This window comes from Trichoderma reesei, assembly GCF_000167675.1.
Source record: "Trichoderma reesei QM6a unplaced genomic scaffold TRIREscaffold_11, whole genome shotgun sequence".
NCBI lineage: Eukaryota > Fungi > Ascomycota > Sordariomycetes > Hypocreales > Hypocreaceae > Trichoderma > Trichoderma reesei.
The window spans coordinates 591,681-617,016 of NW_006711158.1; the positions used below are offsets into that span (position 1 = coordinate 591,681).

Genomic DNA, 25,336 nt, shown 5'->3' on the forward strand with positions numbered 1-25,336 from the left:
GTACCTAGTTCGGGTCTTTCCGATGGCTGTCTGTCTGTCTGTCTGTCTGTCTGTCTGTCTGTCTGTCTGTCAGTCTATCACTGGTTCTGCCTACATGTACCCACCTGGGTTAATATCATGGTCCTTTTGCATCGTTGGGGCAGTTCCAATACGAGTACCTAATAAATTGCCATACTAGCAGCAGCTGATGTACAGTAGGTAAGTCGGTAGGTAGTATGTACCTTAGAATATTTCTATGCATCCATGTCCCTTGTTTAGTTATCCAGCTCTAATGTTCTTAAGCCCCTTTATTCTAGGTACGTCATACATGTAAGCTTCACTTTAAGCTACAACACTAAATCGTACACATCACGATATCGTCCCATCCACAACAGGATCTATTCTAGCAGGAAAGAGAAAGCAGTCTATCATATGCCACCGTAGAATTATGCATCAGCCCATCATCACACAAATGCTCCCCTTTCTGTGCAAGCAACCAGAGACGCCAGCGCCTCAAGCCTAGGTAAATACTACCTCATCTTCTTGTCCTCCTCCTCCCCAGACCCCCCCTTCCTCCCAATAAACGTCTTCATCCCGCGATCCACGCCCGAAATCTTCCTCGCAAGCAGCTGCACCCCGACCGGCAACACGTTATACCAATCCACCCACCGCGCGTAAAACGGCATCGCGGCCGTGACGCCCTTGCCGCCGTCAATCGCCGCCACAATCTCCTTGGTCACGTCCACCGGCTCGACGACGGGCGCGAAGAAGGCGCTCGGCGTCTGCACCCCGTAGAAGAGCGGCGTGCTCAGCTGGCCCGGCGTCACGAGCACCGTGCGGATGTCCGGGTGCGACTCGCGCAGCTCCGCCGTCAGCGACTTGTGCAGCGCCGTCAGGCCCGCCTTGGCCGCCGCGTAGTCGGCCAGCTGCGCCGCGCCCAGGTGGCCGATGACGGACGACACGTTGACAATGGTGCCGCCGCGGCCGCCGCGGATGATGGCCGGCAGGAACGTCTTGAGGCAGTAAAAGGGGCCGAGCAGGTTGGTTGCGATGCTCGTCTCGATCTCGTCGATGGACAGGTCCAGGAGCGGCTTGCCAATGACAATGGCGGCGTTGTTGATGAGCACGGTAGGCGTGCCAAGCTGTTGTTCAACCCAAGTTAGATCCCATCATCATCATCATCATCATCACTCCTTTATTCCTCTCGGGCTTCAGATTCAAAAGGAAACAACTCACGTCTCGCTCAATCTCGACCGCAACCTTGGCCACCTGCGCCTTGTCGCTCACATCGCACTTGTAAAACGTCACGCCCCTCGCCTCCCCATTCTCCATCTCGTTGACGTCCAGCACGGCCACGCTCGCGCCCCTCATGCCGTACACCTCGGCCACCAGCATGCCCAGCCCGCTCGCGCCGCCCGTCACCACAATCACCTCCTCGCCCAGGTCCACCTCGCGCGGCGCGCCGTGCGCGATGCGCTGGTTGACGTAGCTCGCGATCCACATGAGCGAGATGAAGATGGCCCAGGCGATGGCGGCCACCATGGGCGGCGCCTCCCAGCGCGTCGTCTGCGCGCGCAGGCATAGCGGGATCAGCCAGCAGATGAAGGGGTGGAAGATGCTGACGCTGAGGACCTTGAGGATGAGGTCGATGGAGAGGGGCGCGAACCACGAGTCGCGCTGCGGAGGGCGCGAGTAGGTTGCCGGCATGGCGACGGTGTGTGTGATAAGTGCGGGTTTTGATGAAGGCTGAAGGGCCTGAAGGAGCGGTTTGTAAGTAGGTAGGTAGGTAGGTAGAAGGAGAAGAGGACGAGAGGTGGTGGTTGATACAGCTAAAGTGGCCGCAGTGGAGGGTATCACATGAAAGAATTTATGAATAGACAGCTGTTTAGTAACCGAGCTCAACAAAGGATTTTCCCTCAATTGGCAAAGTCACACAAGACAAAATCCAGGAATCACACCTCTAAAAGAGAAAAAAACAAAACAAAAAGAAGATGCAAAGAAATGGCGATAGATGGGAAAGAAGAGAAGGGGAAAAAAAAAAGGAATCGATCCTCTATATCTTCTCTCACGAACAGGCGACGGTGACCCCAAAGACCCTTGATTCAATGAAACGGTCTTAGCGCCACCCCTGGACCAGTCGCCTAGCTTCAGCCTTTGCCGCCTCGCGATCTCATTGGCCAGAACCGACAGATTCGGTAGCCGGACGCTGAGGTGAAACGCTTTGGGGGTTGTGCCTGAGCTCTGCCAGAGTTTGGAGCTGTAGAAAAGCAGGATTGTTTCGTGAGATGCTGTGCGTTTCACTTTGCGGTGGGGCATTCAAGAGTGCCCTCGTGGCTGCTTGTGGCATCAGTCGTTCGAATGTCGTGCCATTTCATATTGATGATGATGATGATGATGATGATGATGATGATGATGATGATGATGATGATGCTGGTGGTGATTCAGATTCCAAGAGTCAAAGAACCAGTTATGATTCGCCCAGTATGCAAGACCTGTACAAAATGCCCATATGCAAAGCCCGTGTCCGTCAAAATGCCAGAACCCATAAAGTCTCCGAGAGCAGAGTCTACCTTTATCCATATATATGATGCTCCCATCAACCCAAATTTCGATGGCCTCCAATGATTATCATACACATCTCAAAAAAAATCCGCACATCATTGCCTCCCCTTGCCCTCCGCCTTCTTCTTCATCCTCTCCCGATAGGCCCGATACTTGGCCACCTCCTCCTCCTCCCACTCCCTCTCCCGCTGGCTCGCCCTCTTGCTCCACTCGTGGTACCCCGGATCCCGCGCGATGCCCTCCATCCGCCACCGCTGCGGCGGCTTGATCCCCAGCGCCGCCTTCTGCTCCCACACCTGCTTGCCCCTCCGGAACCAGCGCTGCTGCCGCTCCTCCTCCTCGTCCGCCGACGGCCGCCAGTTGCTCTTGAGGATCCGCCGGATCGCCTCGCTCGACACCTGGAACTTGTCCGCCAGCGCCGCCGTCGTGTACACGTCTGGGAACTGCGCGTTGAGCGCCCGGATCCCCGCCAGGGCGTCGGGCGAGAGCCGCTTGCGCGGCTGCCAGCCCTGAGGGAACTTTTCTTTCAAAGCCGCCTTGTGGAGCTTCCACGGCTCTTGGGTGCGCGGCCCGGGCTTGGAGGGCTGTTGCTGGCCGGTGGCATCGGGCGAATTGTCTTCCGCGAATGATGGTTTGGCTTTTCGTTCCCGTTTTCCTCTTGGCGTTGTGTTTCGTGTGTCGCCTTTGCCATCTGTAGCAGCGGAGGAAAACTTCTTCTTTCCGTCCCTTTTAGCCCGTATCTTCTCGCCCGGCTGTTCATTCGCATCGGCGACCGCCTCGTTCAGTGCCTCCGTTGCGCCTGATCGCCCATCCTCAGCTTTTGTGTTCCGAGATTCCCCCTCATCATGTCCTTTCGCAGCAGCCGCCTCCTCCTGTCTCCTATATCCCGAGGCATGCAGTCCACGGCTCTGCCCCGGCAGCATCACCAGCTGCCGAGTCGGCCATCGAAGCGGCGCCGCCGCAGAGAGATTGTCGGATCGGTGAATCTGGGCGAGACCCCGCGCAAACGTCCGCCATGTGACGAAGCGACACGAGCAGCTCATTGTCGAGGGCACGCGAGGACAGGAGTGGAAAGGCAAGGTGTTGTTGGATTTTTTGATATTGGAGGCAAAGAAGAAAAATATGGCAAGGCTGGATGAGGAAAATCGATTAGGTGCCGTTAGTGGGGATTCGAGGTGGGGCCGGCCGCCTTTGGTGGTTGTCCCGCTTCACCCAGTTAAACGATGCCTTGAACGCTCTCAAGGCCGTCACAGTTGATGAAACTCGATTGGTATTGAGAATATCATACAGTTATTGTAGGCAAGTTAGAATTGTAACTTGATCAATTTCATTGGCTCGATCTTTTCATCAAGCCACATGCTACAGATATGATGTTGTGCCCCTCTATTTGCGACGGGTCTGGATCTATTCTGACAGGATATTTCTGCTTTTCATTCAACTCCTTATGCTCGGTCAACGTAAAGAAAGCCCAAAAACGCCAATCCCATGAAAGTAAGGTGTCCAAGAAGAATATTTGACAGCCTCCAAAGCCAAAGTAGCCGTGTCATGACTTTGCCAACGCCTACCAAGCGCCTTCATTCCCAGAGAAAAGAATGACACATGAAAAAAGTACTAGTTATTATGTCCACCGTCCCTCGTATCAACAAATGCCCCAGAAACTCGGTTACGCGTCGTGCATCAGCTCAACGGGAGGCCGCGCAGTCTGGGCCATTATGGGCTTCGAGACCTCAATGGGGCTCATGGTCGGCCCGTCCGTCATATCCTCGACAAAGACGGCGGGGATGCCGGGGCTCGTCTCCGCGTCAGGCTGGTAGATGAGCGTCGAGCTGCGGCTCCGGGTGCCAAAGTTGGGGACGCCGCCGTCGGTCGGGGTGACGGGCGAGTCGTAGGTGGGGACGGGGCGGTGGTGCAGCTTGGCCAGGGCCTCGGCGAGGTCATCCGCGTGGACCTGCTTGTTGGGCGCGTCCTCGAGGCGCATCTCCCAGCCGTGGGGAGGGCTGGCCGGCGGGGAGATGAAGAAGAGCTTGCCGGCGTCGGGCAGGGCCAGGTGCTCGGGCTTGGTCTCGATGGGCGTGGGCTGGCCAAAGTAGAGCTTGATGCGCTCGCCCATGACGGCCTCGCCGTCCCACACCTGGCGCACGGCTAATGAGGCGTCGACGTCGAAGAAGGAGACGATGATGCGGCGGAACGACTTGAGCGGTGCAAACGAGTGTATGGGTGCCGTGTGCTCGATGAGCTCGCGGATGGTCTGTAGGTTCTCGGGCAGGAAGATGTCGGTGTTGTTGAGGTTTGTGAAGATGAGCGTGTTGGAGGGAGGCGTCGGCTGGACGAGCGGCGGGAGGTTGGAGAGGTCCAGACTGAGGTTCGATTTGTTGCGGGACGAGGTCGACGAGGACCGTGAGAGACTCGGTGTGACATCCATAATGGCGGAGGTTTGTAGTGTGATGTTGGATTTCGAGATTCAGGAGGGGTTTAGGGAATGTCGATCATAAGGTGGGAAACCAGATATTGCGATATGGCAATGGCGGTGATATCAAGCCGTGGTTCCCGGAGTCGTGTGACGTGTCTGATGCAAAAGCGGGCAATGGGAGTAGCTGCTGTAGCTTCGAACTTTGCCAAATGCACAATGATGGCCGTTTGGGATGATAAACGGCGACTGGCTTTTGTAGCAGAGGAGATTGTCTGTCTTTGTCTTGAGGAAGGATAGAGAACAAGAGGGAACGTGAGGAGGAAGAGGAGGAGGCGATCTTATACCATCAACCCAAGCAAAGCCCCGAAAGAAGAAGGCGGAAAGGTGCGAAGAAAAGCGACCAGGGAGGCCACGGGACTGCTGCGGCCCCGGATTGGCTGCGCAAAGAGGTGCGGATGGCGAGGCGGTGGAGCCGCGGTTGGCGTGGCCCAATGCTTAGCGCTGGCTGGTCCCCCTGTGCTGCGCTGGAGCGAGGTACCTTTACAGGGCAGCTTCGGGGGCGGAGGTACATAAGGTACCTTACCTGTCGCGGTTGTTGCCATTCTTTGCCGTTGCTTTTGCCATGAGCATTTGCCATTAATGCAAAAGGTGGCTGGGCTGGTTGGTACCTGATCGAGCATCGAGCACTGGAGGGGGGCTGTGCAAAGCTGTGGTCAATGAGTGAGTAATGCAGGCGAGTTCGTGCGATGAGCCTGCCAGAACTTTTTTTTTTTTTTCCACTGTATTTGAAATATCCTTCTTTTCTCTTCGTTTTCCCCTGCAGGATCAGTTCCTTCGCCACATCACCTCTGAGGCTGCACAAGGTAGATTGAATGTAGTATGTGCCTTGCGCAAACTAGAGATGCAAGGCATGACACAAGATCAAACCAAGGTGCAGATGACTTTGCGGTTTCTGCACGCAACTTCAAGGTCGTCATTTGTCTCATTCTCATCACAGTCTAGCATCGCTACGGCGCAAGAGAAAAAAAAAGATAGGTAAGTAGTACAAGCAAATAACGCAAAACTCTCGAAGCAAGTACCCAGACAATACGCGTCTGGTCAGCAACCCAGCACCATCCAATCGAGGTCTCCCACGAGTCCCTCGACGCAAGCGCCAAAGTACCTCCCTTGCGCTTTACCGCTGACGGGCACTCGAAGCCACTTTGGTTTGATCCCCGCCTCCGAGACCCAGCGGGCTTTTTGGGGCTGTGCGAGGTCAGGTCAAGTTTGCGATTAATCAGACTTTCTTCTTGTGTCTCGGTAATACCTCTGTTTGTCAATGCCTCGTTGTTCTTGACCTTTCTTGAGCTTTCTACTACTAAGTATTATTTGGAACGAGCCCGTTTGTTTCGTGCAGTGCCTGTCACTGGGATGGCTACACGCATGCATATCCGTCCATCCAATCGGAGCCACTCAGCAATCGAAGGTCTCGACAACGTTGCATGAGAATACTTCCAGCGATGATGGTCTATCCACTCCCAAAGACTCCTTATCTCGGACTCTCGTGGCATCTCTCAGCCAACGAATACCATGGTCCGGGGAGCATCCTCTTGCAATGTAACAGAAGAAACCGGGCGTATCTACGGATACCAAGCACGGTAATGGAATGGCAGCACTCCGGACGCAGCGGCCGAATCTTCGCTCCGTTTGAACTCAACCCCGGTCTCTCCACGGGCGGCTATATGCCTTGGCTTACATAGGTACGGAGTAGTAGTACATAGTAGTCCCTTCACCACGATATCCCTGGCCTTCATAGGCACGCGTTTGCAGTTGGAAGTCGTCAAGGCCTGTCGATCAATCACAAACGATAGGCACTAATACTAACCTCGTCACGTCTGGTTCCTGGATCGGGCTATCCACTCATCAGTAGTTGTTACTCACTCCCAGGACGGCAGTGCAAAGCAAAAGCGAGAACCAGCCATCAAGGTGGAGTTCAAACGGGGGATCGTCACAAGCCCGTCCACATGCACCCCGATTTCCGATGCCTTTACAGTATCACATTGGAACGCGCCACAAAAGACTTACGTACGTACGTGCACGTGCATGTAGGTACCTATGTAACACGTCTGTAGGCAAAGCGTTTCGGACTCCTCGATCGCCTTGTCTTGACCGACTGACCGGGCTGTGTCGTCTCCATCTCTTTCTGTTCCTATTGGCTGCTTGCCCGGAAGCTTTCCGGTGTGCCTTGTGCCCTTTTTTTTTTTTTTTCCTGAACAAGTATTACGAGCCTCGTTCACGGCTGAAAGATCAATCGCACAGCCTCGAGCTGCAGCTTTGTACGACTAACTAGTACCTTACTGTTCCAGTGGCCCCCGTTGTGCAGTTTGTGTGCTCTATGTAACACCTCTACACATGGCAATGTGTCACCGAGATCCATATGCATGCAACATCCCCCATCTCGGCACACCATCTCTCGAACATCGATACCTTACAGTACACTTGACGACAAAACTCCAAGCTCGGTCTGAGAGTGACACGCACGAATTCGCCATGGGCCATTAACCTCTCCAATTAATCTTTTCACACAAACACAGCCGAAACTGACACAGATAACACTTGATTCGACACCACACACAGCCCATCCCTCAAAACAAGCCACACGCGAAAACAAAGCCTTGATGACATTCCTCATCCCCCATCCCCTCTCACACCCATAGGTAGGTAATTATGAACAAACCAAACAACGTCATTCCGCAGAAATGCATCACGTGGCTGCCTCACTTCATTCCAGCATCTCCAATTCATGCATTCAGCCACACTCAAACGAAAACAGCCCCCCTCTGTGGCTTAGCCTAGGTCCCTATTATTCTCAAAGCCCAAACAACAACAAAAAAACACCCAACAAACAGATTCCAGATCGCATGATACCGAAGTCTTGACACCTACAAACGCAAACCTCAATCTCGCTTAGGATCTATGTACCTGACAGCAGTGAATCCTCCGGTGGCCGTGCCGAAAAAAAAAAGCCGCTTCTTCCGCTCTTCTCTTATGTTCTTTATTCCCCCTGCCACGTCACTTGCTCCTTCTGCCCCTGTATCCTAGACCCTAGGTAGGTATCTTAGCCTTGGGAAGCCGTTCCAGGAGAGTCAGCTCTTTGCTACGAAGCTTTTTTTTTTTTTTTTTTTTTTTTTTTTTTTTTTTTTTTTTCTCTCCTTGCTGTCAAAGCGCCGAGGCGCAGCACCTGGACCTCTAATGTTGTGATTCCATGTACGCTGCCGCTTCCAACGCCCTGTTAGGGTGGACTGCAAGGCGTCTATCTGGAATCAGACCTCACAGCATTTTCAAACAGTGATGTGATTGTCACGATTGTATTGATGTTTTCGTCAAGCGTGTGGTGGGTTACGTGTATCAAATTGCTCGGAAACCCAATGAAATTATACACGTGATACTAGTTGTACAAGGCTGGCACAGTCGGCCAACTTCCCAAGCAGCCCATCCACGCGAACCATCTCGGCAGAACCAACGCCAAGATCTCGGTCAGAGCTCGCCAAGGTCACTTCGGCTGCTCTCAGCTCCAAGAGCTAGAATGCTACCATGCCCAACAGCCTTTATCGTGGGGCAGATTCTCATCGCCTCTCTCCCCTCCTCCCCCTTTTTTTTTTCCTGCCTGACATGCAATGCCCTGTGCTGAGCGCATAGCGCACCGGCCAAGCCTCGCTCAGCCTCAAACCTTCCCCCCCTCTTCACCGTAGTTCAACACCGAGCTTATTCACCAAGGCTTGCCTCACCCTCTCGTGGAGGTTGTTCGTCTCCTGCCCCGTCAGCGTGCGCTCCAGGTTGCGGTAGACGATGCGGTACGCCACGCTCTTGCGCCCCGTCTTGGGGTGGACGAATTCGTCAATCAGGCTGACGCTCTCCACCTCGTCGCCGCCCACGCTGCGCACCAGCTCCATCACGTCGTTCTCGTGGAAGACGGCCTTGTCGTTGCCGCCCGCCGCGGACGTCGAGCGGAGCCAGAACGACACGTCGCGGGGGCTGGGCGGGTGCTTGGAGAAGGGCACGAAGCGCTTGAGCGTGTCCAGGCTGGCCGACACGCCCGCGAACTGCGACAGGAACCGCTGGTCCTCGGACCAGAAGAGCCGAATGTCCGGGATCTTGAACAGCAGCATGGCGATGCGGTCGATGCCGATGCCAAAGGCCCAGCCCAGCTGCGACGGCACGCCCGCGTTGATGTAGATGTCCTGCTTGACCACGCCGCAGCCCAGCACCTCGAGCCAGTCGCCCGCGTAGTAGACCTCGAGCTCCCACGACGGGCTGGTGAAGGGAAAGTACGCCTCCACCCATCGCATCCGTAGGGGCTCGTCCACAAAGTCCGGGTCCGCCTTGATCGCCGCGGCTTTTGCCCTGGTGAAGATGTCGACCACCATGTTCTCGAGTGACCTCTTTAGGTGCTTGCCGAGCGCCTCAGCCTCCGCCGCCGAGTGGTGCGCCTCCTGCAGCGGGTTTCGCTCGGGATGCATGGGCGGGTTGGGATCCTCCACTACGACGTCGTGCTTGGGTAGTCGCTCGAGGTCCTCCAGCACCGCCGCCGCAACGTCGCCGTTGGGCACCTTGCTGCGGTCCCATGACCGCGCGCCCTCCATCTGGTGAAAGATTGGGTAGTGGCTTCGGTCAATGGCGTCTCGCCGATACACATCCGCCGAGATGAGATAGCCATCGCTCTCGTTGGCCCGGAAAGTCTCTGCCTGGTGCGCGCTGGTGTGAGTCCTCAGCAGCAGCTTCTCGTTGAGATAGTACGTATCGCTGAGGGCTCGTCCGGGATGATCCTTGGGAAACCCCAGCGAGTCAAAGTTTTGGTGCGTCGTCACCACGGGGCTGTATTCGTTGTAGTACTTGTACGTCGGCTCCGGGAAGTTGGCCTGGATGATCTGCCGCGTGATGGAGATGGGGTGGTCAGGCTGGAGATGGAGGCGCCGTGATGTCTTGGAGACGATGTTTTGCGGCACGTTGAACCAGGGCTTTTCTGTGGGATGTGTCTCTCCGCGGATGGTCACTGTTGATGCTGATTTCTCGGGCTTCGGTGAGGTAGCTGCAGATGTCAGTTATAAGCCTCGTCAGCTTTGCAACTGTTCGATGAGATGCCCTTTTCATCGTCTCCCTCTCTCGCCCTACCGGAGACAATCACGCAGAGTGAGTCTAACCTGCAGAATAGAAACGACAGGCGAATCCCTGTCGCAACGCTCTTGAGCTCAGTGAGAGCTGCCGAGCTCTGAGTGACGCCCCGAGGCACCGCATGCTTCCCATGCCGGCCGATGCCATTGTAGCAAGGCAATCTCAAGGAGCCTAGGTCGCCTCTCTTACAAAATCAACACGAAACGGAACCAAACGCGACCAGCACCTGTTCACTATTGGCTTGAGCACTCTCACCAACCCCCATTTGAAGAGTTTCGACTTACTCTGAGCTCATCCCACCAAGGCCCGTTTAGACGCATATCGTTCAATTCATATAAGTGGGGTGAGCAGCACCACTGAGATATTTCAGTTACCCAGACACAGCCGGCTACCCTACCCTAGAGCTAGGGCTTCAACCTCTGGAGCTTCATATCCACAATCTGCGGCGTCGCCTCAACATCAATCGGATTGGCGAGATGGCCGAGTTGGTTATGGCGTCAGGTTAAGGCTACCTTAACAAGCAATTCCTGGTGGAGCAATCCGCGTGGGTTCGAGTCCCACTCTCGTCAGATTCTCTTTTTGTCACTGCGCTGGCCTTTGAGAGTAGTATTTTTTTTTGCTTTTGTTGTGTTGTATTCTCATCTTCCCTTCATGTTTGATGTTGGAGGCATGTCCTCACTTACTTCCATCCGTATATCCAACCATGTGTGGTATGTTCCAAAACAGTACATACGAAGTCCATCAGATATCTTGGGCTCCGAGCGCATGCAAATCATGTGCCAACTTCGTAAACAGTCACAGCCCATGATCGAGAGTTGTTCCAAACAGGAGCCCGGGTGAGACTCCAGATCATGCTCACTCATGTACAACATCCCGCTTGATAATGGCTTCAAGAGCAGCCTCCGGGCTGGCCTCCCACAGCTTCTGCGCCTGTCTGCAACCTTTGAAATGCTTCAAAAAGTTGTCTCGCGAAAAGATCCCGTCCCACGGAGCGACTGCCGGCCTCGAAGCCTGTCCGGGATTTCCCTCAACAGCGCGGGCCTCGCAGCCAACACATGATATCCCGTAATCAACAGTCTGGGTCTGCGGATCATAGTAGGGAAGCTCGCACGACGCCATGAAGTTGTGAACCGGGTCCCAAAAGGGCTGATGCCGCGAGCGAGGCACTCCCGTCTCCAGACGGTCGCCAAATTCCTTCATGGCTGGAAAGTACGGCACCAGCTTGAGCCGCGCTCTCTGGTAGGACTTGTCCGCCGAGTACAGCCCCGTGGTGTAGATACCCGGCATCGTCAGGCACGCCCGCTGCCGCCCGACTTCCGCGCGCGACAGCCGGAACAGCCTCCGGACCTCGGCGACCGTCACCATCCTCGTTTCGGGATCCTCCTCGATGCACTCGAAGCAGCAGCGTATCCACAAGGGCAGGAAGACGAAACCCCCAAACTTGCCGCAAAAGGCACAGTCCTGGGAGCACAGCAGTCTGTAAAAGCCCAGCAGCGTGACGTGAGCGGCGAGCCTCATCCGCAGCAGCGCGCAGTACGCCGTCAGGCCGTAAGACACGACGGCACGGTACTCCTTGAGCGAGTCGACCATCTGACGGGCCCGGAGGTTGACCTGGCGCAGGCTGAAGAGCGTCTGCATGTCCATGTGTCGCAGGGCCTGTAGCAGCAGCTCCACGGGCAGTCGGTCGAGGGCTCCAAGCCCCGTCTGGGAGACGATGGACGACGTCAAGATGGACGACTGCACCCGTGAATGATCGCTGCGCGAGACATGGACGACGGTAAGGGCATAGGCTCGTCGGTGAGAGCCCGCAGCCCGGATGATGGCCTCATCCAGCTCCGTCTGCAGCGCTTCACGGGGTCTTGCTTGCGGCGAATGAGAGATGGAGACGAGTCGCCCGTCAGCTGGTGCCATATTCTCTGGCTCTCGCGTAGCCGCTGCTCCCTGCCGCTGTGTCTCGCGCCCTCGTCCGTCGCGCACTCACTCAATCAGTCATCCAAGACGTATTACAGTGCAGTCCACGGCAGCGCAGGCATGCAGACGAAAAGCAGCGGAGCACCAGCGCATGTGCACAGCGAATGAAGCGGCGAGTCAAGCACGATCACACGCGCGTCTTAGAGGTTGATGTGGATGCAGGAGGATGGGGCTTCGTCTGTGCATGATTTTCTGCTTTTCCCCGCCATGTCTTGCATTCACCGACTGCCTGTTTGGCCAAGACGCTTCGCTTCTCTCATGGGTACATACGTAATCCTGCATGAAGCCTCTGATACCACCTCTTTTGTATGTAGCAAGGGGCATGATCAGTATCATAGCTGGACAAGTCTCGGATACGAGGAGGTCAAGGCATCATCACATGCTAAGCTTATGAGGCCCGATTACACAGTTGATTTACACATGCGCTTGCACTTTCTGATGCCGAATCCATGCAGCAAAAGAGGCTGTCGACAGGGCCACAGGCAACGCACCAACAGAACATGACAACCCCTGCTATGGCTCCAGAGGGCAACCACCACCTTTCCAATCCCAGGCTGGAACGACAAAAAGGCAGGATAAGGCAGCAGGCAGCATTGTCATCTGTCATCTCCGGACATGGTGCAATGAATCCTTCGTTCACCGAAGATCCTCAGCCGCGCGGGTATGATCATGTCCTCTTCATCATCACGATAGTCTAGAGATGCCAAATGGCGCTTTGATGTCTTGTAGTAAGATGCTGTTGAGCGACGATTGAAGGGCTTGAATCATGAACGATGGAGGCCAACATACATGTAGATAGCTGGCTTTGCAATCTTCGACCATACACATGTTATCAGCATTTGGAGAAACGAAGCTTTCAGTCGGCCGCCCCAAAATGACACATATGTGTAACCCGAGATGCAATGACAGAGTCAGGCAATTCCTCCCCGTTTCGGTATTTTATGATGTTGTAGACCACCCAAAACGTAGGTGTCATAACCGAGGTGTGCCTGAAGCCCAAAAAAGGTGCATATGCTTTGGGGGATGCCTTCATCTTGCCCAAGATAAAAGGGGATGGGAAAGCCTTGTCCGCCCTTTCATTCCACTTCCCCTTTCCTGCTATCAATAAGCCATCGACATCAGGAAAGCTCACAGTCACCTCGGCTCTCTGCAAATAAAAAAGACCTACCTAACCCCTACTATTGACCAGATACATCCTGAAGCATGCTAGTAAGCTGGACGACGTTGCTTTGGATGAGTGACCTTGACTGACACCTTGCTTCTCCAGCCAGACGAGTGCGAGTTGGGATTTTTCGTCGCGTATCGCGACCGTCTGTGGACTGTTATCGCCATTCTTGGCTATCGGCCTCCCTACAACTTCTTCTATGTCTGCATTGAGGATATCAGGGGGAACAAGGAAGAAGTTCCAGTGTCAGAGCTCGAGCGTGCGTAAAGTGAAGACGCGACCTCACCTACAGGTTAAGCATGTGGTTCAATGGAGTGGATGAGGCGCGTGTTCATCGACAATCAGAAGCTACCTAGATACTGAAGTTTCACTATTCCATATCGCCTACTGATTACCTGTATCAATGAGGCGCCTTGATTCGGCTGTACCGCTGCCACATGTGGTTATACATATGTACCCTGTAAATCCTTCTGGCAGCTTGTGTTAAAAGGGCACCGGTCCTACAAACTTACCCTGTTCTCTTTCCAGGTTCGATAATTGCTTCCAAGGGCCCGACATCCGGCCTCCAACCCGGTCGACCATGCCATCCAGAGTGGATCAAACCGATGGAAGACGCTGTGAAGTTTTATGAGGCTCGCGGGTCGGCAAACGGTTAGGCGAGACGATATGTAAGTGAGCGTAGGTGTTTAAGCGCGTCTTGAGTACATGTAGCGAGTAAGACCTAATCGAGTTATCGGGAGTCGGGGCCTCTTGAGTAAGAAAATATCCATGTTATCAGAGAGACATGGCGAGTAATAATGCAAGGGGACGTAAGTAGATGGTGATGGCAAGGCAAAGGCCACGCAGCATGGGAAGTCATGTACATGTATCCAACAAATGGCTGAGCGGGCTCACATGCTTCATGCATACCCGTCGCACAACTCAGCGGATGGCAATAGTAGAAACGACTATATAACGGCAATATGTATATATGTAATTCCCATCTGAAATCATAGAGTGTACCGCTCCCAAACTGCGGTGCTGATATACATAATCAGGATGATTGGCTATTCGGTAACATCGCCAATGCCGTCCGACAGCCTCACTGCGGTTGACGCCGGGCGGTTGACGTAGTGCTCTAGAGCGGCCTTCAATAGTGGGAACTGACAGCTGAGGCGCGCCTCACCGCCTTTCGGCCCCGAGCGGCTGCTCGGTTTTTCTGCCGCTGCCGACGTCAAAGATGCCAATTAGCCGATCTTGGATAAGAAAAATCAACGGGGCTGATAAAAGCGGCATGCCAAGTACTAATGCGAGTACAATCATCAGACAATCGTGGGCCATTAGAAAAAAAAAAAAGAGTCCAATTCCATCATCAGCTGCAGCAACTTTGGCCGGCTTCGCTCTCTCTCGTCGCTGATTCTTATATAAATCTCACCAACGTTCCCCCCTCGACTCCTTTCCTTGGCTCAGCTTCTCGCCTTTCCAGCATAGCGACCTCCTCTGCTAATTCCCGCTCTTATTCTCTCATCTTATTGGCATCAGGACGAGCAACGGGGGATCATCCAAACAAGCGCATGAGTACAAGTTGATGCTCCTCCAGCGGCATGTCCCCGTAGCCCGTGGTCGCCTCTCTCTGCATCCGCAATCTCTCGACTCGACGCCGTTGTTGCGCATCCGACGACCATGACCTCGGCAGCCCAGGCGGCCTCTTCGGCCGAGCCGCAGCAGCTGCACGCTGGCGAGCAGAAGAAGAAGAAGCTGAGAGCGCCGGCGATGCGGTATCCCTTTTGGTTTGGAGGCAGCGCGAGTAGCTTGGCCGCCTGTGTCACGCATCCCCTGGACTTGAGTATGTTTTGTCCCTGAGTCTTATCTGCCTCCTTTTTTTTTTCTCTCTCTCTCTCTCTTTTCTTACCGTCTGTTTCGGTTATATCTCGACTCGCTCTGTCAAATATCACATGCTGACCCATTTATCTGAATAGTCAAGGTACGCAGTCTTGAGCTACGAAGGGCGCTTACGCCGATGTTCGGCGCATGGCCCTTTCACGATGGCACCAGACCCATCCTGATTGGAGAGCTCCCATGAGGATTAAATGCTGCCATTTCATGGGAATTATGCAGCAATCGAAGAGAAAGGAAAACAAAAAGGAATGAAGAGAGAAGAACCAGTTCTAATCAACGACCCCCCTTTCCAGGTCCGCCTGCAAACGCGCAAACCCGACGCCCCCAAGTCCATGAGCGGCACCTTTGCCCACGTCCTCAAGAACGACGGCGTCCTCGGCCTGTACAGCGGCATCTCCGCGTCCCTGCTGCGCCAGCTGACGTACTCGACGGCGCGCTTCGGCATCTACGAGGAGGTCAAGCAGCGGTACACGCGCTCCCGCGGCGGCAAGGACCCCTCGTTCCCCGCGCTCATCGCCATGGCCGTCGGCTCGGGCTTCGTCGGCGGCGTGGCCGGCAACTTCGCCGACGTGATCAACGTGCGCATGCAGCACGACGCCGCCCTGCCGCCCGCCGAGCGCCGCAACTACCGGCACGCGCTCGACGGCATGGCCCGCATGGCCCGCGACGAGGGCGCCCTCAGCTGGTTCCGCGGCTGGCTGCCCAACAGCTGCCGCGCCGCCGTCATGACCGCCGGCCAGCTCGCCACCTACGACACCTTCAAGCGCCTGCTGCTCGACTACACCCCCATGGGCGACACCCTCACCACGCACTTCTCCGCCTCTTTTCTCGCCGGCCTGGCCGCCGCCACCGCGACGAGCCCCATCGACGTCATCAAGACTCGGGTCATGTCCACGTCGCACAAGCAGGGCATCATCCACCTCGTAAGAGACATCAACAGAGCCGAGGGCATCCGCTGGATGTTCAAGGGCTGGGTCCCCAGCTTCCTCCGCCTTGGCCCGTAAGTTTGACCAAACATACTCCCCACCCCCCCCTTTTTATATCTCCAGCCGATGCAACGCAAAACCAAACCTTCTCCCAAGCTCACACACTTTCCTTTTTCTCGCCCTTCCATCCCCGCTGACATCAAACAGACACACAATCTGTACATTCATCTTCCTAGAGATGCACCGCAAGGTATATAGAAAAGTAAAAGGAGTCGACGAAAAGACGGTATAGACACAACCCACAAAACAACACCAACACGAAAAAGGACAATAAAAAAGCATCAAGGTGAGGGCGAAGAACATACCTCACTACATACCTACCTACCTACCTCCCCTACCAACATACATACATACATGCACACTACCTTTGGAACCAAAAAAAAAAAAGACGGGGAGCCAAGGTGGAACGGGTTGAGAAACACGGTTTGTATAACACTTTTGTTTTGCGGCGTTTCTTGTTTTGATAGAGTTTCTCTTTTGGCGGCACATTTTTCTCTCTCTCTCTTTCTTCTTTGGCATCTTCAATGTTTTTTCGCCTTAGTTTTTTTTGTATTCGGGTTTCTATCATGTGCTTTCACTTGTTTCAATCGATGGGCTCTGACATATCAGCCGCAAAAATCTCTCGGAGCTGTGGTTCTCCTGATGTATACTTCCCGTATGTAGAAGATAGACTGGTAGATGAACAAAAGGCACTTGGCAAAGGATCTAATTATGAGATGCTTTTTCGAATGGCATCCGGCATGTTTAATCATGTGTGACACTGAATACTATGCGCTGTCTGTCGGGCATTCATCGTATCCCCTATGTCAAGTTTGATAAGCGGTAGGACCGGACTCATCACTGCACTCTCTAACTATTACGCTGTTGGTTTCCCAATTTTATGCAATCCAGAAGGAATCACCCCTTCCTGATACGACGGAAAGAAGATGAAAAAGCAAAGATTTTCCCCCCAGTCACTCCATCAAACGCCGCATCCCTAGTTACTGCCAAGCGTTACCCTGGCTATACGGCCCCGATCCGTATCCCGAGCCGCCCGATCCAGAACCGCCGTACGCTGTCGAGCTGCCGCCATATGCCGTGCTGCTTCCATAGGCGGTTGCGCCACCACCGTAGGAAGTACCTCCCCCGTAGGCCGTGTTGCCGCCTCCGTACGCCGTGTTGTTTCCATAAGGGGTCGTGTATCCGCCGTCCTGCCCCCACGGCGTGGTGCCGCCATCCATGTTCATGTCGGGACTCCGCGGGCCGTCCATATCGGCGTCGTCGCCGCCGTATTTCCGCGGGTCGAGCCCCTTCAGCAGAGCGCCAATCTTTTGCTGCAGCACTCGGATGCCACCCTGGATGATCAGGTCGGGTTCCATGGTTCCTGACGCTTCCACCTCAAAGTAGAAGCGGTTGGGCACTGCATCATAATCGAAGGGTTCTCCCTCTTGAGGAGGCTCTTCCCATTCAGCATACTTGCTCTTTGGCCTGAAGCAAAAATGTTGTCAGACACTGTTCACTCGAGTCGCTCCCATGACAGACGAAGCGTGTACTTACCACTCCTTTTCTGGATCTGTGTTATTCTCAAACCACATATCCATGTGGTGTAGCTTGTTGTGAGGATCGTATTCAAAGCCAACCGCCGACGTTGGCATCCATTTCGCGTGCTCCTTTGCAATTCCCTTCTTGGCAATGCAAGTGATTTTCAACTCTTGGTCCTTCCGCAGCTTGGCAATCAGGCACCCCAGCCCATCGGGGTCGGTGATGATGGGGCTTCCGACCGAGTTGGCATGGCGTCCATCAACAACCAGATCGCGGGCGTACACCTTCATAATCTCGTCGCTTGTGCATTTGGCATGCAGCGTGAGGCTTACGCTGCATTGCTCGCAATACTGCTCGCAGTCGCAGTCGCGGGAGTAGTTGAGTTCGTTGACCCCCTTGGAGTCGAGAGGGATGAGGCCGAGTCGGTGGGCGATGAACTCGTCCGCCAGGACAGAGCTGTTGACTTCCATTTCCACCAGGTCGATGGCGATTGTGGGCACTTCGGCCTGGATGACTCGTCGCAGGGCGTTGGCGAAGGGCAGGTTGGTTCTCGAGAGCTCAAAGTCCACGCGCGTGCTGTCGGCCTGGAGCGCAATCAAGGGGGAGAACTAAGTCAGAATGATGCCCGTCTTCTTCATATCTTTTCCCCCCAAACAGCAAACAGCGCCTGAGAAGAGGTCCTTCATACCGCTGAGATTTTCACCTGGGGCTGCTCCGGCTCCCCATCAATGGCCATCGAGTCGTAGTGCAGGGCATCCATCGTGAAGAAAAACGAGGCCGGACGCCGGCGCACGAAGAGATGAAGATGCTGGGATCGGACACTATTGTCTGTCTGAATCGATACGTTAAAAGGAAGAGTAGATAGAACTATGCAAAAAGCTTGGCCGCGCGAGTTGGGAGAGGGAGAAGATGAGCGTGCACAAGAGAGGGGAGAAGTGAGAAAGAGTTGAGGAGAGGTTGATGAATCCGCAAGCCGCCCGCCACCAGCCAAAAGGTTGAAGGCAGACACGCGCCATATCGATTAGCTTGCCAATGGGTTACCGCTGCAGTAGCCGGATCATTAGTAATGCCGCTGGTCTTATCGGGACCTCTTCCGAACAAGCGATAAGAGAAAAAAAAAAAAGTTCTCCCCGCGAAATGCAGGGCCGAGCAATTGGACATGCTAATTCTGGAGCTTCACCATCTCCAGACCTGCAAAATCATAACGCCTTCAACAACAACAACCACCACCGCCTCTTTCCCTCCGATCCAACCGCTGAGCCACGATTTACAATCTGAAAACTACTGAACCAAGAGGGAGAGACATAGAAGAACCAGGATGAAGATCAAGGCCATCAGCCGGTCCGTATCGGCCATCCAGCCCCCCGGCACCGACGCCGTCAAGCAGCCCCGAAACCTCGACTCGGCCGTCCACCCCTTTGAGCGCGCCCGCGAGTACAAGCGCGCCCTCAACGCCGTCAAGCTCGAGCGCATGCACGCGGCGCCCTTTATCGCGCAGCTCGGCCGCGGCCACGTCGACGGCGTCTACTCCATCGCAAAGGACCCCAACTCGCTGGAGCGCTTCGCCAGCGGCAGCGGCGACGGCGTCGTCAAGGTCTGGGACCTCGCCACCCGGGACGAAGTCTGGCAGGCGTCGGCGCACGAGAACATTGTCAAGGGCCTCGAGTGGACGCGGGACCGTAAGCTGCTGACGTGCGCCGCCGACCGCACCGTCAAGCTCTTCGACCCGTACAACCCAGCCAGCGGCTCGGCGCCCATCTCGTCATGGCTCGGCTCGGGGGCCTTCACCAGCCTGTCGCACCACCGCTCGCGCAACGCCTTTGCCGCCTCGTCGAGCGTAATCTCCGTCTACGACCTCGAGCGGCACACGGCCGCGCCCGAGGTCCTCCGCTGGCCCACGTCCACCGACACCATCACGAGCGTCGCTTTCAACCACGTCGAGACGTCCGTCCTCGCCTCGTGCTCCAGCGACCGCGGCATCGTCATCTACGACCTCCGCACGGGGACCGCCGTCGCAAAGACGGTCCTCACCTTCGCCTGCAACCGCGTCGCCTGGTCGCCCATGGAGGCCTTCAACTTCGCCGCCGCCTCCGAGGACCACAACGTCTACCTCTTCGACATGCGCAAGATGGACCGCGCCCGCAACGTCCTCAAGGGCCACGTCGCCGCCGTCATGGACGTCGAGTTCTCCCCCACCGGCGAGGAGCTCGTCTCCGCCTCCTGGGACCGCACCATCCGCCTCTGGCACCGCGACCGCGGCCACTCCCGCGACATGTACCACACCAAGCGCATGCAGCGCGTCCTCTCCGCCAAATGGACCCCCGACGCAAAGTACATCCTCTCCGGCTCCGACGACGGAAACGTCCGCCTCTGGCGCGCAAACGCCTCCCAGCGCCAGGGCGTCAAGTCCACCCGCCAGCGCCAGGCCCTCGAGTACAACGACGCCCTCGTCAAGCGCTACGGCCACATGCCCGAGATCAACCGCATCCGCCGCCACCGCCACATGCCAAAGGTCGTCAAGAAGGCCGCCGAGATCAAGAACGAGGAGCTCAAGTCCATCAAGCGCCGCGAGGAGAACGAGCGCAAACACTCGAGCAAGCAGTTCCAGGCGCGGAAAAGCGAGCGCGAGAAGATGGTCCTTGCTCAGGAAAAGTAACGGACCAGCTCCTTCTGCCTTTACTTCTCGTGGCTTGTGTTTCATTCAGGAAGGGGTCGTTTTCACATATAAATTTGGGAAAAGGGGGGGAAGGCTTGGTTGTTTGTTTGGCTTGGGGGAGTCTTTCGGGTTGTTGCATGGCACGGCGTTTTAGGCATCCGGGTTCTTCTGGGATATAAGACTTCATTTAGTTCAAGTAGTCATGATCATTCTGCCAGCATCAAGGCAGGCACTATTTATTACATTACAAATTTATATCATCTTTCGTCCTCATCATACTTGCTCAGTGACTTTGAGGAAATAAGTCAGATTCTTCAAAGCAAGCAAAGAATTGATTCTCAAGTGGCTACCTAGGCAATACTATTCATCTTTAGAAAAGACAAAGTAACATCTAGTAAAACAGAAGATGGCTGGACACAATACATCTCAGCAGATCTGACTTCTTTCTCACAGAAAGAAAAAGAAGATAAAAAGACGACGCACGCAGGTTCGTGACTTTTCGTCTAGGTAGTTCTCGTCGCTCAAAAGCAGATGCCAAAGCGGCACACACGGCATCAGATAATGCCGACCCCGAAAAGAAAAACAAAAGACATCAAACCAAGAAAAAAACAAAGTCTCAAAGCTAGATAAATCAAGCAAATTCCTGAGTCGGCTCAAAGTTCCGTGATACCGTCTTTCTCTCGCCCTTTAAACCCCCTTGAACGCCAAAAAGCTTGCCTAGCCCTGAAGGCAAAAGTAGAAAAACACACAAAAAGCAAGCAAGGAACACAAAACATGTGGGAAGGAGGCCGATTGCCAATGCTCAGTCTCGTCGCAGCAACAAGACTCGCGTCCATATATGGACTTGACAAGCACTTCCTCTTCCGGTCTGTGTGTTGTAAAGACTGTAGTCGTAAGGAAAAGGCTGTCCTGTTTCTCCTGTTTGAAAACAAGACGTGCCGTCGCCGCCCTAAGCCACCCCCTTCACCGTAAACCGCCGTGACGCTTGCGCGCGTATCCTCAAAACGCCAAAAAAGAATCGTTCGTTATTGTTGTTACAGTTCATTCATTGCCTGGCCTGCTGATCCGGGCGGATATCTCCGAATTTGATCGAAAACCTCAAAAAAGTCAAAACATAAAAGAAGTAAAAGAGGGGGAGATGAAGTGGTGCGTAGCCGGGACGTTAGACGCTGCCTTGAGTGGCCTTCTGGGGCTTGTAGTTGGGCAGCTCATCAAACCAGCCACGTCCTTCGTTGTAGCGATAGGCGTGAAAGGCAATGCCATAAGGCTTGGGTTCGATTGAGTAGAGCATACCCAGAGGCACGTCCATGTCGGTGATATCCTCCCTGGTGAGGTCCATGAAGTAGGCCATCAAGACCCGGCAGACGGACCGGTGTCCAATGATCAGAACATGGTCTGTGATGCGCTCAATCTCGCGCACCATGTCACGGAGGCGGCTGATGACCTGAAGATAGCCCTCTCCGCCGACGCCTGGGTAGATGTAGTTGAGCTTGTCTTTGGCCCGCTTAGCAAACTCCTCGGGAAACTTCTTCTTAATTTCCTCGTAGGTCATGCCCTCGAACTCGCCAGAGTTGAGCTCGTTGAGCATCTCCCAATTCTTGACGTCGTAGTCATCGTCGACGTCAAAGTATTCGGCCGTCTCGACGCTGCGCCGCAGCATCGACGTCCAAACGCAAAAGTTCTTCTCGTCCAGGTCGCTGTACATGTCCGGATATGGCGGAGTGTTGTCGCCCGGCAGAGGAGGGAAAGACGCCTGCGCCAACTTGCTCTTCTGCTCCATGATCCATTCCTTTCGCTTGTGCGTGATGAATCGGTGAAGAGCCTGGGCGTAGCAGTGCCCTCGCTCGGTAAGAGGAGAGTCACCGCCCAATCTGCCCAGCTCGTTGTCGACGCTTTGGCCGTGGCGAGTGATCCAGATTTGCCGGGGGGCGAGATTGAAGCTGGACAGGTAGGTGCTGAGGCCACCGCTTAGGAAGCCCTTGAGTCTGTGCTGGATCAACTTGCGGCCAACGTCAATCATCTAGAGGAGGTTAGCGAAATGAGATCAACGGGCTAGACACTCATGCACGATATTGCCGACATACCTGAATGTATTGCATGTCGTGCTCCTCCTCGTAGTCTCCGAGGGGTTCGTAGGCGCTGGCATATGCCTCTACTCGAGCCTTGAAGTCTTCCAATGATTTGACAGGGTCCTTATCCCGGTAATCGGGACCAGAGAGCTTCAGTCTCATATTGGCTTCGAGCAAGTTGGGATCTCTGCAGATGCTCTCAATGAACAGAATGCCGAGCTTGGGTTCTCTCTGCTTGATGTGATCCACGATATGCTGTCTGCGCTTGATTGTGCTGTTGGTGGCATCGAGGATGCCGACAGCGCCACCTTGGTTCAAGAGGTAGTCTAGCAGTTCGTCCAGAGTCTCCATCGCCACCTGCTCTCTCAAGGCCGCGGCCTTTTCGTTCTTCGGGTCAAAGAACTGAGCGGACTGATCCGCCTCTTGCTGCGAGTCGGTCCGGTTCAGGTCGAGCTCAGTAGGCTCCTCTCGGGGAGCGGGCGCGCCATTGAGCAGAATCTCGGCGGCTTGGACTGGAGGGTCAAGTGAGTAGTGCTCGGGAGCCAGCTTGGGATGAACCGACACCCGGCGACCGGCCGTCTTACGTCGCCGGTTGCCCACGTTGAAGATGCGCGATTCGTGCTGCTGCCATGTCAAGTAACGCTGGAGCTTCTTGGTGATGTAGGATTTTCCGCGTGCCGGCAAGCCGACCATGACAATGACGAGCTTGGCGGCGACATCGCGCTGGGGAATCCGTCCGTCGGGCGACACCTTGGATCGGGTCATGCCCGGGATGTTGAGCGTCGTCGCATGGGGTCGCACTCGAGGGGTCTGGCTGCCGGAATTCTGTCGCAGAGGAGGACTATTTGTGCGCCAGCTGGTTAGTTGACCGTCGCAAATCTGAACCGAGAATGCTCCCCCCCGTGGTGATAACCAAAGAAATAACAAAACAAACAACGTCACGAGTATCAAAACCCCGCCGAAGTCGCCGGCGACTGCGGAAAATCACCACAACCGAAGCAGGGGCATTCTGTTCAACACTCACATTCGCGGCGAACTGGGCGCCGTCGACGTGACGCTGCGCGAGTACGGCGGCGTGTCCGTCAAGTCGTTCATCATGCGCACAGCATTGGCCACAGAGGCGACCGGGGCCAGCGAGCCCGCCGCATCCTTGGCCGCGGGCGGCAGGACCGCCAGCTGGTGAGGGTGTTGCTCCAGGTCGGGAGACGTTGGCGACGTGGTCGAGGGAGAGGTCGAGGGCGGCGACGGGGGCGACGAGTGCAACTGGTTGTTCATGACCAGTTTCGCGAGGGCCGACTGCTTTGCGAGGCGGCGTCCGGCGTCTGTTGATGGCGCGAAGAAGAGTAGACGACGAGTAAGCAGGACTGTTCCTTTTATACCGCAGCTTTGGGGGCTCGAGTTCTCGAAGTGATGCGGGCAATAATCTCTGAGGCGTAACAAATATCGAGGCGCACACAAGAATGGATGGAAAAAAGGTTGAGGCCGGGGTTGGAGGTGGGAGGTGGGAGGTGGGTTGGAGGATGGAGGGGTGGGATAAGAAGAACGAAATTTAACGAGGAGAAAAGAGTGAGGATGAATCTCGCCCCAAAGTTTAAAAAAAGTCAATTAAAGTTGACGAGAAAGTGAGAAAAGGGAAAAGAGAACAATGAAACTCGGCTCCGTGCTCCGGAAATGATGACGAAGTGACTGAAAGACGTTACACACCTTCTCTTCGAAACGACACTGCGGAAGGCATCTGGAGACGTCGAGGTGCAGATTCAAGGTCGAGGTCAAGGTCACGATCAAGGCCGACGTCGAGGCTGCGGTTTGACGCAAACGGGGAGGACCTCGCAGGGAAATAAAGGGCCTGCAGCATGTGGCGCGGCCAATCAGAGGCGAGCACCGTGTGCGGCCCTGCGAAACCGGCTCGTGGGCTGGATGAGTGGGCTGGAAGCGCTGGACGGGGGGGGCCGGGGGGTGCCTCCAGAGGGCGACGGTTAGCGAGTTAGCGGGCCAGGGGCCCTGGAGAGACAGCGCTCGGGGCTGGTTTGGGGGGGGTGTCGGTGGTGGCTTCTAGGGAGTAGCAGTTGAGAGGCTCGCACAGGGCAGAAGGGCTGTTGGGGGTCGCAGGCTGCTGGAGGTGCCAGTGCCTGGTGCGGCCGCAGGGTACCGGTACTTGAGGCGTCGAGGCTTGGCTGCGATTAGGGCGCGCGAGAGGGGCCCCAAAGCAGCGAGGGGCAAGGGACAAGCACGCAGTCACAAGTAGCGGTACTTGTGCGTTGGAAAGGGCGGATCGGGGTTGGCGCTCCAATTGTGGTCGAGTCCGGTGCGAGAGAATCGCTTCCCGATTTGGCGCAGCAGGAAAAGTTGGAAGTCGGGCTTGGAAAATGGAAGACACAAGAATGTTGGTGTAGTAAGCCGTTGGTCTCACACTAAGACACAGCGTGTGTGTGTGTGGGAGCAGCGAGATGTCGTAATATATGGCCGCCGCGAGGGTTGAGCGAAGCGAAAAGAAGAGAAAGAAGTGCGTCCAGCTGGTGGTTAAAATTGGCACAAGAATCGCCCAAGCCCTGCGTGTTCGTAATGGAATCTCGTTAGCATCATGCCGGCACCTCGAATGCATGAAAATGGGAACAGGTCGAGAAAAAATTGGCCGAGAGATAAGCTGGGCCCCATAATAGGGCATCATGTCTCGCGCTCATGTTCGACCAAAGACACAAAAACACCAGAAGCGCAGCCCACAATAACATCAACACAGGTGATTCATCAGGTTGTGCGTGGGTGGCCAACGTACGTCGGAAGCCTGCTACATGGCCACCAAGAGATTAAGGGGAGGTTTCGCCGTACCTTGTAAGATGCTGCTGCTTGGATGACTCGATGCGAGGGGGCTCAGCAGTGCCAGCGCTGACACGAAGACGTCCACGTCTCGTCGCGAGCTTCAGCCAAGGTGAGGTGATCTATGCCGCTGTCGTCGGAGATGGGAGTCCGTGCCTGGACGGATCAATCGAT

General features: G+C 55.2%; 9 protein-coding genes across 9 annotated transcripts; 2 read left to right on the forward strand and 7 right to left on the reverse strand.

Annotated features, from left to right (window-relative positions):
• Positions 1–509: 509 nt before the first annotated feature.
• TRIREDRAFT_22512 (uncharacterized protein) lies at positions 510–1,907 on the reverse strand (the record flags this gene model as incomplete). Its single annotated transcript, XM_006965858.1, has 2 exons — positions 1,216–1,907; positions 510–1,121 (listed from the first exon to the last, which is right to left on the reverse strand). Exons 1-2 carry the CDS (start codon positions 1,684–1,686, stop codon positions 510–512), a joined length of 1,083 nt encoding a protein of 360 aa, XP_006965920.1. The 5' UTR covers positions 1,687–1,907.
• Positions 1,908–2,636: 729 nt separating this feature from the next.
• Positions 2,637–3,584, reverse strand: TRIREDRAFT_108211 (uncharacterized protein; the record flags this gene model as incomplete). The annotated part of the gene is made up of 1 exon (XM_006966077.1): positions 2,637–3,584. One exon carries the CDS (start codon positions 3,582–3,584, stop codon positions 2,637–2,639), a length of 948 nt encoding a protein of 315 aa, XP_006966139.1.
• Positions 3,585–3,801: 217 nt separating this feature from the next.
• On the reverse strand, positions 3,802–5,232 carry TRIREDRAFT_48924 (uncharacterized protein). The gene has a single exon (XM_006966078.1). The coding sequence runs from the start codon at positions 4,961–4,963 to the stop codon at positions 4,205–4,207; it is 759 nt and encodes a 252-aa protein (XP_006966140.1). The 5' UTR covers positions 4,964–5,232; the 3' UTR covers positions 3,802–4,204.
• Positions 5,233–8,673: 3,441 nt separating this feature from the next.
• On the reverse strand, positions 8,674–10,249 carry TRIREDRAFT_122275 (phenylalanyl-tRNA synthetase-related protein; the record flags this gene model as incomplete). Its single annotated transcript, XM_006966079.1, has 2 exons — positions 8,674–10,019; positions 10,132–10,249. 2 exons carry the CDS (start codon positions 10,247–10,249, stop codon positions 8,674–8,676), a joined length of 1,464 nt encoding a protein of 487 aa, XP_006966141.1.
• A 708-nt stretch (positions 10,250–10,957) lies between these two features.
• Positions 10,958–12,214, reverse strand: TRIREDRAFT_78725 (uncharacterized protein; the record flags this gene model as incomplete). The annotated part of the gene is made up of 1 exon (XM_006966080.1): positions 10,958–12,214. Exon 1 carries the CDS (start codon positions 12,011–12,013, stop codon positions 10,958–10,960), a length of 1,056 nt encoding a protein of 351 aa, XP_006966142.1. The 5' UTR covers positions 12,014–12,214.
• A 2,776-nt stretch (positions 12,215–14,990) lies between these two features.
• TRIREDRAFT_108216 (mitochondrial dicarboxylate carrier) lies at positions 14,991–16,334 on the forward strand (the record flags this gene model as incomplete). Its single annotated transcript, XM_006965945.1, has 4 exons — positions 14,991–15,063; positions 15,197–15,201; positions 15,410–16,116; positions 16,250–16,334. 4 exons carry the CDS (start codon positions 14,991–14,993, stop codon positions 16,332–16,334), a joined length of 870 nt encoding a protein of 289 aa, XP_006966007.1.
• A 534-nt stretch (positions 16,335–16,868) lies between these two features.
• On the reverse strand, positions 16,869–18,383 carry TRIREDRAFT_78726 (uncharacterized protein; the record flags this gene model as incomplete). The annotated part of the gene is made up of 3 exons (XM_006966081.1): positions 16,869–17,569; positions 17,639–18,207; positions 18,312–18,383. 3 exons carry the CDS (start codon positions 18,381–18,383, stop codon positions 17,083–17,085), a joined length of 1,128 nt encoding a protein of 375 aa, XP_006966143.1. The 3' UTR covers positions 16,869–17,082.
• A 558-nt stretch (positions 18,384–18,941) lies between these two features.
• Positions 18,942–20,279, forward strand: TRIREDRAFT_122278 (uncharacterized protein; the record flags this gene model as incomplete). The annotated part of the gene is made up of 1 exon (XM_006965946.1): positions 18,942–20,279. The coding sequence occupies one exon, from the start codon at positions 18,942–18,944 to the stop codon at positions 20,277–20,279; it is 1,338 nt and encodes a 445-aa protein (XP_006966008.1).
• A 1,162-nt stretch (positions 20,280–21,441) lies between these two features.
• TRIREDRAFT_78732 (uncharacterized protein) lies at positions 21,442–24,338 on the reverse strand (the record flags this gene model as incomplete). Its single annotated transcript, XM_006966082.1, has 4 exons — positions 24,053–24,338; positions 23,373–23,670; positions 22,364–23,189; positions 21,442–22,299 (listed from the first exon to the last, which is right to left on the reverse strand). Exons 1-4 carry the CDS (start codon positions 24,201–24,203, stop codon positions 21,442–21,444), a joined length of 2,133 nt encoding a protein of 710 aa, XP_006966144.1. The 5' UTR covers positions 24,204–24,338.
• Between the last annotated feature and the right edge of the window lie 998 nt (positions 24,339–25,336).

What these genes read in the sequence shown, in the direction of transcription:
- TRIREDRAFT_48924 (XM_006966078.1), bottom strand. Translation starts at nt 4,963, where the DNA reads ATGGATGTCACACCGAGTCTCTCACGGTCCTCGTCGACCTCGTCCCGC.